General features: G+C 39.8%; 1 protein-coding gene across 2 annotated transcripts in view; it reads right to left on the reverse strand.

Annotated features, from left to right (window-relative positions):
• Positions 1–13,327, reverse strand: part of LOC122562716 (calcium-binding protein 7) — a 164,099-nt gene that overhangs the window by 145,647 nt on the left and 5,125 nt on the right. For both annotated transcript variants that reach the window (XM_043715832.1, XM_043715831.1), the window contains exon 2: positions 9,248–9,283. In XM_043715832.1, the coding sequence (XP_043571767.1) occupies positions 9,248–9,272 (25 nt within the window). In that variant the 5' untranslated portion in view covers positions 9,273–9,283. The remainder of the gene's footprint in view (positions 1–9,247; positions 9,284–13,327) is intronic.

The following is a 13,327-nucleotide window of genomic DNA, read 5'->3' on the forward strand; positions in this document are numbered from 1 at the left end:
TTTCTGATGAAGGACTTATGCCTGAAACATCGATTCTCCTGCTCCTCGGATGTTGCCTAACCGGCTGTGCTTTTTCAGCACCATACTTTTTGACTCTGATCTCCAGCATCTGCAGTGCTCACTTTCTCCTATATACGTATTATATCAAGCAAAATATTCTTGACATTGCTGTGCTGCTGAAGAATATTGAGAGAGTCTGCTGAAGCATGAAAACCTTTAACTTTATTAAGACCTCTGTGATTGAGGCTTCATCTTCCAATGAGGCTGTAAGTCAGAGCAAGTTTGTGTGTCGTTGCATTGCTGCCTTACAGTAAAATTTAATTATTTAAATTGTATTTCCCCAAAAGTTTCTGTTTCTAACCATTATATTGCATCTAGTATATGATATGCCTGGGTAGTATTAACTTGCCAGACTGGTTAAAGTATGGTTTTCTGCTTGGCATTGTTCTTAGTTCCTGTAATACTGTACACAACAATAAGTTGGGTAGCTATATGCTGTCAATCATCGTACAATGAAATCCATGGGGAAATCAATGGAAGTAAAAATTGGGTGAGATATAAAATGTGATGATGATTCTCTATGACCAATTTTACACATTTACACAGTCGGTACCTATCCTATTGAATTAGCCGAGTGTCATATATCAGATTTTGATGAAGTCCATAAGTCTTCAGAACCTTAAGATTGCATTTCTGTCTAAAACTTATTCTGAGGGAGCTGTTTGTTTATATAAAATCTATAATCTTTCATTTTCTTTTAACTTTGTAAATTACTGTTCAAATTCACAGCTGGTTTTCCATACAGCTTCCGTATTTTCTTGTTGCAAAGTGAAACGTTCTTATTGGGATATTTTTCCTTCCATCTGATTTAGATTTTCTCTTCAATTTTATGCTCATGATGGTGAAGGTGAATTCATTTCCTGCAACCACCCCTTGCCTCCACCATTACCCAAATTCTAACCATCGGTAAGATTAAGGATTTTTGAATAAAGTTTTGCACAGATGAGGTTCAGGCTAAAGATTTGTACACTGCTCCAACAATGTGCCTTGATTACAAGCCTTTTGATCTGAAAAGGCAACCTTCTTACTCTACTATTGGAATTTCTTCATTTTATATCTCTAATATTGTATTGTCATGGTAAAATTATTTCAGAACTAGCCACAAAACTAATCTATGATACTGTTCTCTACTGTCCCTTCTCTTTGAAGGTACTGGTACTCAATGATAAGAAGCATCAGGGTATACAGAGAAGGCTATATCTAACATGCAAATATGTCCAACAAAAAACTATCTGATTTCCTCAATGGTAATGAATTGCTGTCTATGAATACATTTATCATTGAATACTGAGCCCAGACATCAAAGAAGGTATTGATAAAAATGGATGTTTGGTCCATTCTCATCTATGCAGGAAAAATCTATGCTATAGGCCTTTATTATCCTACCTGGAAGTCCATTCCATATGTTGATTACCTTTTGTGCAAAGTACTATCTCAAATCATAGCTAGCTTTGCTCTTCACCTCTTAGAATCTATATTGTATGAACGAAATTCTCTAAACAGCACCACTAGATTTGAATTATGATTGGATTTGACTTATCCATTGAAGCTCAATGGAGCCTGATTTCAAACTATCCAAATATGTTCTGCATTTATGCACATTTATAGATATAATGCATGTAAAAGCTTCCTAAGGGATAGAGGATTTAAAAAAAAAACTCTTCAGTCCAAACTCAATGTAAAAGGACTGTATTTAAAGATTGTTTCAGCCAGCCCTTGATAATTATAACTCATACCATGTTTTCTCATGATGCATTTTTGTTCTTTCCTGAAGCAGAGGAATTGGTGGGATAAGAGTTGAGCCAAAGCCTGTCATTAAAACAATGAGATGGGGAAGTATCACATGACAGAAATTTACATTATTATTGGGTTTTGACAATATTTTATGAGAACGTTTTCACTCTTCGGGAGTACTGTGTCCAAGTCTAGTCACCCTGTTGTAGGGGGGGTATTATTAAGCTAGTGAGCATCCAGAAAAGACTTACTAAGATGTTGCTGAGAATGGAGGGTTTGAGTTATAAGGAGAGGCTGGATAGGCTAGGACTTTTTTCCTTGGAGTGTAGGATGTTGAGGGCTGACCTTATACAGATTTATAAAATCATGCAAGGTATAGATAAGGTGAATGGCAAGTGTCTTTCCCTAGGGTTGGGGATTTCAAAACTAGGGGCCATATTTTTAAAGTGAGAGGGGAAAGATTTGTATGTAGAATGAACTTCCAGAGCATGTGGTGAATGTGGGTACAGTTACAATGTTTGAAAGACGTGTGAATAAGTTCATTAATAGGAAAGATTTGGAGGGATATGAACGAAGTGCAGGCAGATGGGACTAGTTTAGTTTGGGATTTGGTTAACATGGACTGAGTCGATCGAAGGGTCTGTTTTCATCCTGTATGATTCTATGACTATAAATAGGGACATGTAAAATGGAACACAATCTTCACTTACACAGATCAAATTTGTTTTTTCCTCAAAGAACACAAAGTAGATCACTTAAGTTAATTATTTCCTTGAGTCTTGGATGAGGTTGGTTGGTGGGAGGTGGAGGAAGTTGGAACAAGATAGGTGAGCTATGACAAAGTTTTTATTAACAGTAAAATGTAATCAGAAGCTGTCACTGGATAAATATCAGCATTGACAAAAGTATAATTCCACATCACTTTCTCCTCACCTGCAATGTTGCCCATCTTCACATTATCTCTCCTCTTCTACCACAGAAACCCTTGCCCAGTCCTCATCACCTTGAGGCTGAACTTCTTCAGAGCACTGCAATCTGTTGTCTCTCAAAGCACAATTGTCAAAGCAGAATTGACAAAATTGATACTGATGGAGCAACAGACTTTCAGTGACACAACTGAAGCTGTAAATTGTCTAATTCACCAGAAAAACATCTACAGAAAGCAGATGTAGACATCCAACCTAACCTACAAGTTGGAGTAAGGAGCCTATATACTTCCACTGAGATAAATCATCACATTGTAAGTAATGATTTGCTTGAAGCATGGTGGCTCAGTGGTTAACGGGCTGCCTCATAGCTCCAGAGACCTGGATTTGATTCCATCCTTGGGTCATTTTGTGGAGTTTGCACATTCTCCCTGTGTCTGTGTGGTTTCTTCCTGGTACTCCACTTTCCTCCCACAGTCCACAGATGTGCAAGTTAGGTGGATTGGCTGTGCTAGATTAGATGTGTAAACCGTGGAAACCTAGGACAGGGGGATAGGTCTGTATGTAATGCTTTTCGGAGGGTTTTCTGTGGACTTGTTGGACCGAAAGGCCTGCTTTCATATTGTAGGGATTCTATTCTATGAGTTTTAAACAAACCTGGAAGCAAAATGAACCAAAGGAAGAAATTGGCTGGCCTGAGCTTCCAGGATACTGTGAAAAAGAGAATATTTATTCAAATCAAAATAAAATTTCTAGGCCCAGAAGTCTAGGATTCAGCAAGGAAGAATTTTTTTGTCTTATTAGAGCAGCCATTGTCCATGATGTTCATTCATGGGATTAAACATTCCCCAGATTATGTTCTGGGCAAATTAACAGGTCCACCTGATAAGGAAATTTAGGAGATTAAAGGTCTTTCAGAAAAGGTAATCAACAACAGAGGAATGACTGGCAGGAATGATGTCCTCCATGATAGTCATCCATGAGATAGAAGATTCTCCACCAGTGAAATGATTTACAGAGAATCAGATCCAAAGTCAACAGTCCTCAATCCAAAGAGTTACCAACCTTCCAAGTCAGAAGGAAATGCATTCTGGAAAAACTGCAAAATGTTCAGACCATTTATATGTGTGTAGTCACAAACCTGGCAGAAGATGGTGTAGTGGTAAATGCAGAAATGGGTATAGAGTTATAGAGATGTGCAGCATGGAAACAGACCCTTCAGTCCAACTTGTTCATGCCGACCAGATATCCCAACCCCATCTAGTCCTACCTGCCAGCACCTGGCCTATATTCCTCCAAACCCTTCCTATTCATATACTCATCCAAATGTCTTTAAAATGTTGCAACTGTACCAACTTCCACCAATTCCTCTGGCAGCTCATTCTATACATGTACCACCCCCTGCATGAAAACGTTGCCTCTTAGGTCTCTTTTATATATTTCCCCTCTCACTCTAAACCTATGCCCTCTAGTTCTGGACTCCCCCCTCCATGGAAAAGACTTTGCATATTTATTCTATCCATACCCCTCCTGATTTTGTAAACCTCTATAAGGTCACCTCTCAGCCTCCAACACTCCAGAGAAAATAGCCCCAGCCTGTTCAACCTCTCCCTATAGCTCAAATCCTCCAACCCTGGCAACATCCTTGTAAATCTTTTCTGAACCCTTTCAAGTTTCACAACATCTTTCCGATAGGAAGGAGACCAGAATTGCATGCAATATTCCAACCGTGGTCTAACCAATGTCCTGTACAGCTGCAACATAGACAATAGACAATAGACAATAGGTGCAGGAGTAGGCCATTCAGCCCTTCGAGCCTGCACTGCCATTCAATATAATCATGGCTGATCATTCCTAATCAGTATCCTGTTCCTGCCTTATCTCCATAACCCTTGATTCCACTATCTTTGAGAGCTCTATCCAACTCTTTCTTAAATGAATCCAGAGAGTGGGCCTCCACTGCCCTTTGGGGCAGAGCATTCCACACAGCCACCACTCTCTGGGTGAAGAAGTTTCTCCTGAGCTCTGTCCTAAATGGTCTACCCCGTATTTTTAAGCTGTGTCCTCTGGTTTGGCACTCACCCATCAATGGAAATATGTTTCCTACTGCCAGAGTGTCCAATCCTTTCTTAATCTTATACGTCTCAATCAGATCCCCTCTCAATCTTCGAAACTCAAGAGTATACAAGCCCATGACCTCCTAACCCCTGTACTCAATACTCTGACCAATAAAGGAAAGCATACCAAACGCCTTCTTCACTATCCTATCTCTCTGCAACTCCACTTTCAAGGAGCTATGAACCTGCAATCCAAGGTCTCTTTGTTCAGCATTATCATTAAATGTATAAGTCCTGCTAAGATCTGATTTCCCAAAATGCAGCACCTCACATTTATCTAAATTAAACTCCATCCGCCACTTCTCAGCCCATTGGCCCATCTGATCAAGATCCTGTTGTAATCTGAGGTAACCTTCTTCGCTGTCCACTACTCCTCCAATTTTGGTGTCATCTGCAAACTTATATATGTGAGTCTAAAATTGCTGACAAAAAGAAATAAAAGCTAGGAGGGAAATATTATATAAAGTAATGGATCTGAATGAGTTAATCTGGAGATGTACCAAGCTTCACCCAATCTGATAATTTTACACAGCCTTTGGAAGGAAAAATAATTAGTTATGTGCATGGTTCCAATGGAGTCAGATATAACGATTCTGACACCTTGATTTTGTAATTCTGCCTCAGTAGCTAATGTTAACTTATGTAGAGCTATCATTCACTAAACTATATCTGTTCTTGTAAAATTGTTTAGTGGCCTGTCTTCTACTGCTGATAATTAGACAGAAACAGCATTGAAAGGAAGAGTCCATTTGCACAACAGAGGCCTTTAGGGAGCTCTGGGCTCCTGGGGAGCATCATCACCTTGGTAACAATATTTTGGTTTAATTTTGATACGTTTTTGTTGACCTCTTTCATTATAGTGCCCTACCAAAGGATGTCTCACCTGGTTAAAGTTTATCTAAAAGAATAGAAAACAAGACTGGTGACAGTAAATAACCCCAGCCATAAGCCACTAAGGTTGGTAACCAGAATATATGACATGCTAGCAATGTTGGTTTCTGTGGATACAACATAGCCACCTGGTTTCAACGTTTCACAAATGGCAGAAATTGTGTCTTCACCCTTTCCATCAAACAATATCATCAAAACCTCACAGTTTTCCTATCCCCTTTTGTTAGAAGTGATTGTAAAATTTCTGTTTGTTTTCAAATTTTTTTCCAATGTACCGTGATGATCTCCTCTTGTCTTCAAACCCTGGATCTGAAGGGTGCTCTGGACATCTTGCCTCTTATTCCTTCTCTTCTTATATCAATAGCCATATTTTTAGCCATTGCACTCCTACTTTCTGAAATTTACTACTCAGTTTTCTTCACATTCTCACTCCTTGCTTTCAAAAGTCTTCGCAAAAACCCCTCTTCAATTGTATCTTTGGATTATTATCTTAGACTCTGTTCTCTCACCTCTTTATGTCTGGTTCCAAGGTCTACCTTCTTTGCACATAGGAATACAATAGCAATTCAAGATACTGGGATAGAGATTCAGTTTGGTGTCAGACGTTTTGAGTTGGCAGCCAGTTCAAGAAACTAACTAAAGAAATGATAAAAAGAAAACTAGCTGATGCCCTTAATGGGCTTTGTATGTAAATTAATCAATTGGAAAGCATGGGTGATTTACTGGTAGTGGTTAGTGGATGAAAATATACCACAGGGGATTTGGTGATGAAAAGAAACCATTCAATTGTATGTAAAAGCACTTCTGAATGTAAAAATACACAAAATAAAATTAAGAAAAGAAGAAGCTAGCTGAGGAAGAGGCTCTTGTGGTGCAGTGATAGTGTCCCTATCTCTGAGCTGGGAGACCTGAGTTCGAATCTGGCCTACCCCAGAGGTATGTAATAAAAATCTCTGAGCAGGTTGATTAGGAAAATATCTAGAAACAAATGGGTCTCATTCCTGCATGTTGCACATTGCTATAAGCAACTTAAAACAGTTCTAATCTCTTTTATGCTTGGGGCGAGGTTTCCCAACATCAGGAATATCTGTTATTGTCAGCCAGCCACTGCTCAGGAATCCGCACCTTCACCATTGCAGCATGAGGGGCTGGTGGAGGGGAGGGCTGAGATAATGGGATGACCAGAATCAGGGACATGCTGGATGGTGGAGGCCTGGGCTGGATGTTGCCATAGAAACTGATAAGCAATAAACTTCCAGCTTGTGCCGATGCCACCTATCATCTGAAAGCAAGGGTGTTTAGAACTGACATTGTGCACCAGTTGAAAGATGCTCAGGTGTGTGGCGGGATCCGGTGACCCTTCCTCAGAACTGTACTGAGGAAGGCTCACTGGACCTGAAACGTTAGCTCTGATTTCTCGTCCCAGATGCTGCCAGTCCTGCTGAGCTTTTCCAGCACCTTCTGTTTTTTGTTTAACCAATAATTGTTCTTTGAAGAATTTACATGCACTGTGGATAAAGAGGAGCGTATAGATGTTACATATATGGGTATCTAGAAGACTTTTTTTGAAATATTTAGGTTTTTTATAGATTACCTACAGTGTGGAAACAGGCCCTTCGGCCCAACTAGTCCACACCGACCCTCCGAAGACTAACCCACCCAGACCCATTTCCCTCTGACTAATGCACCCAGCACTATGGGCAATTTAGCGCAGCCAATCCTCCCGACCCACACATCCCTTGACTGCGGGAGGAAATCGGAGCACCCGGAGGAAACCCACGCAGCCACGGGGGGAGCGCTCAAACTCCACACAGACAGCCATCCGGGGCCTTGAAGGGCCATATTAAAGGTTGCTGCACTAAGTAGGAGCTCAGGATAGAGGACAAGAGATATTAACATGGATAGAGGGTTGATTGGCAGAAAACCAAAAGTATCTATAAAAGAATCTTTTCCTGAGTGGCAGGATGTGACAACTGTACTGGGGCCTCAGTTTTTTTTTTACAATTTATACTAAAGGCATGGTGGCTAAATTTCAGGTGACACAAAAATAAATAGGAATGTATATTGTGAAGAGGGCATATGGAGAAGGCAGACATATGAATGGGTGGAATGAGTGGTAAAAATGCCTGGCAGATGGATTGTGATGTCAGAGAATATGAAGTTGTTCACTTTAGCAGGAAATATAGAACAAGTGCAGAGCATTACTGAAGTGGAGATGATTGCAGAATTCCAAGGTACAGGAGGGTCTTAATGTTCTCGAGCACAAGTCACAAAACATTAGTAGGCAGCTACAGCAAGTAATTAAATAAAGAATGTTAATAGGATGCTATCTTTTATTATGAGAGGAATTGAATATAAAAGTAACAATGTTATACTTCAGTTATACAAGACATTGGTGAGACCACACCTTGAATACATGTGCGCAGTTTGGTCTCCTTATTTAAGAAAGGAGGTAAACGTGTCGGAGATGGGTCTGAGGAGGTTTATTAGATTAATACCTAGAATGAAAGAGTTTAGAAGAGTTGGGGGGGGGGGGGGGGGGGGGCGGGGTGACTTGGAAGTGTGTAAGATCCTGAATGGTCCTAATAAGGCAGATGTGGAAAGAATGTTTCCTCTTGTGGGTGAATTCAAAACATAAGGGGCACTGATTAAAAATTAATGTTTCCATTTTAGGACTGACATGAGAGTTTTTTTTTTCTCTCTCAGAGACATTTACAACTCCAGAACTGTCTGCCTCAGGAGGCAATTGATGCAGGGTCACTAAATATTTTGAAGGTTGGGGTGATAGGTTCTTGTTGTGCAAGGGGCTAAAACATGTCCGAGGCAGAAGGGAATAATCTTGTGAAATGGTGGAGAAGGCCTCGTGGACCAAGTGACTTCCTTCTACATCTCACTCGTATGTCGGTATTTTTGTAATTCTGTTATTCTCTTGCATTTTCTTCTGAATGGTTCATCATTCTGCCATTCGCACCTCCTTTGGATCTTTTTTCTTTACTATTCCCTTTGTTGCTTCATTTCTCCCAACTCGTACCCTATTACAGAATTGTGTATTTCCACTTTTTTCCAACTTGACCTACTTAAAATCAATTACATTTCTACTTCTTCCACTTCTGACAAAAGGTCATTGACCTGAAGTGGTTACTCTGTCTCGCCACAGATGCAACTTGACTTGAACATTTTCTGTTTTGATTTCAGCCTTCCAGCATCAGCAGTCTTTTACTTATGAAGATTAACTTTATGTTGCTGCTCTTCTTAAATCCTTATTGAATGGTTGTTGCTTGTTTGACTATGCATGTGACAGATAAATTATGAATAACAATGAATTTTCATTTCTATACATTTTCTCTATCAGTCCACCCAGTAGCCATAATTATTCATATCCATTGTCCTTATTTAATAGTACATTTAATTTTTGATGAGTAATGAGTCCAACAAATTTAGCGGAAATGAGATTTTATTGAACACACTTAATGCAATTTCAAGCGAGGAAAGATCTTCACTTGAAGGATAGGAACTCACCACTTTCATGAATGCTCTTTCTCATAATCCCAGGACCTGCCAGGAAAATTCAGAATGAAAGAAGACATGCAATTATTCTTGGTTATTTTAATTTCAAATAAGTTAATGGGTAATTAAAGTATAATTTGCCACTGAGGTGCAATAATAGTGGAAGTTAAATATCATTCTTATCTCTTTCCAAATATCTAAAGTACTTGCATATATGTTCATAATATAAAATCTAATGGAGGTCTTTTATCTTTATTTAAATCGACTTTAAAAGTGGACATATGCAATGTTTGTTTTGGTTAGAAATAATCCCAGTAAAATTAAAGAAAAAGAGTGAAGGGAGAAGCATGGTTTTGTAGCTGAAAATTCTATCTGCATTTTCTGACCACAAAGCAACCCAGGGGAACTGTCAGTGTTGGCATTGTCATTTAGCAGTGAAAGAAAATTTAGACAGAAACAGAAACAAATTATCTGTATTATAGACACCTTGAATCAATTCAACAAAATCCATTACTTTGTAAGAGCAATATTTGTGACTTAGCAGGCTGGTAAAATCGATCAGTACATTACAATTCATCCCTTTGTGTTAGTTTTTCCTGTTCATTCAAAGTGAGTACAGCAACGCAGGTTAAAATCAAACTCAAGAACTGGCCTGTGGGGAGTGGGAGGGATAGATAATATCAGACCTGAGGTCTAAGGGGAGATTTGAGAGTGAAAGCTTCAAAAATCAACAATAAATAAAAAGTCAAGGAGTACAGCCAGAGAGACAGTAGATATGTGATGGATAAACTGACCACAGTATCATGGTGCAGGAGTCTATTCAAGTGGAGAGATTGAAAGGAATGTATTGATTGGCGCTACTATTGTTAGTGGATATATATTGCTATCTTCAGTATGACTGGGAACGTCGAAGGTTGTGTTCCCAGCCCTGTGACACTGCTTGGAACATCTCCTTGTGGTTGGAGAAGTACGTTTTTAAATCATTCAGGATAAGAGCATTGCTGGTTAGGCCAGCATTAATGCCCAGCCCTAATTGCCCAGAGGGTAGTTAAATGTCAACCACATTGCTGTGGGTCTAGAGTCACATATCGGCCAGGCGAGGTAAGGATGGAAGAATCTTTCCCTAAAGGGCATTAGTGAACTAGATGTTTTTTTTTCCAACAATCAGCAATGGATTCACAGTCATCATTAGAATCTTAAATCCAGATTTTTATTGAATTCAAATTCCACCATATGCTGTCCCCAGAACATTACGTGGCTCATGGATCACCAATAATATCACGAGACGATTATGTCAATTGGCTTTCAAAGGGGAGAATCAAAGGGCTTCTTAGCTGCAGTTGCTACCCAAGCTGCAGAAAAGCAAGAGTTCCTGTCAGGGGCTTTGTAGGGATTAAATCAGGAGTACTGTGCAATGATCTCCTTATCCAAACTTTACTTGCCTTGGAGACAATGCAGTGAAAAGTTAAGTTATAGAATAGATGAGATATCTTATGGAGATAGTCTTGAGTAAATTTGGCTGTAATTTAGAAGACTGAGAGGCAATCTTTTTGATGTATGCAACGTGATGGAGGAGATTGCCAGGATGGACACCGAGCGCTGGATGTAACAGTGACAGCAGGTGGTCCATCCATTGACTGAAAATCTAGTGACAACCCCAATGTAGCCATTCCCAAAATCCACTAATTAAATCCAATCAAGAATATATTTATCTGCTTTTGGAGCTCCTAAGACCTGACAGATGGATGACTTGCCTCTAAGGTTTGCCAAAGTAAAAGGCTTGCCAGCCAACTAGAGGCTGGCAGCTCTTCAATACCGCATATAGTGCCCTGTACCTGTATGACAGGAGACTCATGAGGAGACCAATCACTGGAGGGCTCCATATCAAGTAAATGTGTTGTCCTCAGTCGTCAAGATCATCTAGAATAGCAGCAATGGTAAAATGAGGTTCTTATTTAAGCCCTTCAAGGTCTTATTTAAGAGCTTTAATTGGCCTTGCAGCAGGAAGGCTAAGCTAAGGCTAAGCTAAGGCTAAGCTCAACCATTCCCGCCCTGGACTTTATAGGTGGAGTTAGGAATGTTACAAGACCCTCACCCCTTGCCTTCCCACCTGATGAAGCATCCCCACCCCACTCCCCACCCCCACCCCACACACCCCTCTGTCTCCCAGCCCAGTCCCAGGGAAAGGTACTGGGGTTGTTTCTCCAGCTCACAGGAACAGAATCAGCATAATTGGTCAATCATTTAGTGCTGGATATAACTAAACGTCTCTTCACTAAAGAGTTTGATGCAGTTTTCGAATTCTATATGCTAGATGAAGGTGGGGGCTCCATCATCAGACACTGCTGAGATAGCCAGATTTTTGGCCTCTCAAACAACTAAGGAGAATGTATGAGAAAGTAAAGATGAGGTAGAAGATCAGCCAATATTGCACTGAATGGCAGATGAGGCTTGACAGGCTACATGCTCCACTTTGCTCCTTTCCCACATTTTTGTGTTCTACTTTCATAGATTAAGGAAAGATGTGCATAAAGGGAATAAAATAAGAGGGTGGACAGTCCCAGAAAAAGAAATAGCTCCATATTAGGAGTGGCCAAAGATAAACGATAAAGAATGCAAAATGCATGCATATTGCTGATCTCTAAGCACAAACTGTCATTTGGGAATATGATATAATGGCAATAATAGAAGCATGTTGGAAAAATGGTGAGGACTAGGTGCTTAATATTCAAGGATACTGTTATTATCTCAGCTGATGGTAAAACTAGACAGGCTGCTTCCAGAGTGACACCTTGCTTGGTGGGCCATAAATTTTATTTTTGTAATTTGTGTACCATGGTGTACCATGGTTACAACAGGCTGCCAATGTGGGTTTAACAAAAGAACCAATACCAACTATTTCATATGTTATAAGAATTATTTGAATTGGTCTTATTACAAATATCAGAAATAACGATTCAATTCTTTTACAATCAACAACAATCTTATCAATACTCAAACCTCAGTGATGGATCAACCTGTTCCCACTTTAAAGTTCCTTCTTCAGTTGATGAATGCAATTTGGTTTCTTTTCAGTACACTTCTGCATTCACTTGATTATATCTTCACTTGTAAATGTTTCTTCAGAGACCCTGAATCAAACGCTGACACAGCTTGCTATCTCCCTAACATGTGTTCCTTAAACTCATGTATTCAACAGGTTCATAGGATATCAGTGCTGAAGTGGAGTTATATCAGACTCAAAACATTAGCTCTGATCCTCTCTCCACAGATACTACCAGTTGTGGACAGTTTCTTCAGCATTTTTGTGCTTGCTGTAGGATGACTTCCTTTCTGACACCATAAAGCCTTGGAGCTTCACTGTTATTCATTTCTAAGCCACTGCAGGCTTATCTTCTGTCCTGACTGTTCTGGAGATTACTAAGTTGCACTGCTTCTCTTACAGACATTTCCACTGAATGATTCTTTGCTCTCTCTGAAATAAGCCTACACACTCCCAAAACTTCCAGTTTTGTCCCTCTTCCTAAAAGGAAACTTGTTTTTGTCTTTTGTCTCCCTCTGTCACAGGACACCTTGGAAATATTCCATAGCATACTTCTTTTTTCTCTTCTATTTGTTTTGGAAAGCACTGAATTAATAACCTCAAGTGTTCTGTCTATTTTGGAATCCAATTTTACAAATAACGCAATATAAATTTTCAACAGAACAAGAAATGTCCAGAAAAACATAAAGGAGGCACAGAGGGGTTTGGGTGGCAGGACTGATTGGGGAACACATTGTAGGTTTGGAAATAGGGGTTATTGTTAAGATGGGAAGGATAGAATCCATTTGGTTAGAGTTGAAAACCAAAAAGGGAGAGATCACTACTGTAGTTGATTGAGTCATAGAGTCATAGAGATGTACAGCATGGAAACAGATCCTTCGATCCAACCCGTCCATGCCGACCAGATATCCCAAACCAATCTAGTCCCACCTGCCAGCACCCGGCCCATATCCCTCCAAACCCTTCCTATTCATATACCCAACCAAATACCTCTTAAATGTTACAATTGTACCAGCCTCCACCACATCCTCTGGCAGCTCATTCCATAC

Source organism: Chiloscyllium plagiosum, chromosome 25 (assembly GCF_004010195.1).
Source record: "Chiloscyllium plagiosum isolate BGI_BamShark_2017 chromosome 25, ASM401019v2, whole genome shotgun sequence".
Classification (NCBI taxonomy): domain Eukaryota; kingdom Metazoa; phylum Chordata; class Chondrichthyes; order Orectolobiformes; family Hemiscylliidae; genus Chiloscyllium; species Chiloscyllium plagiosum.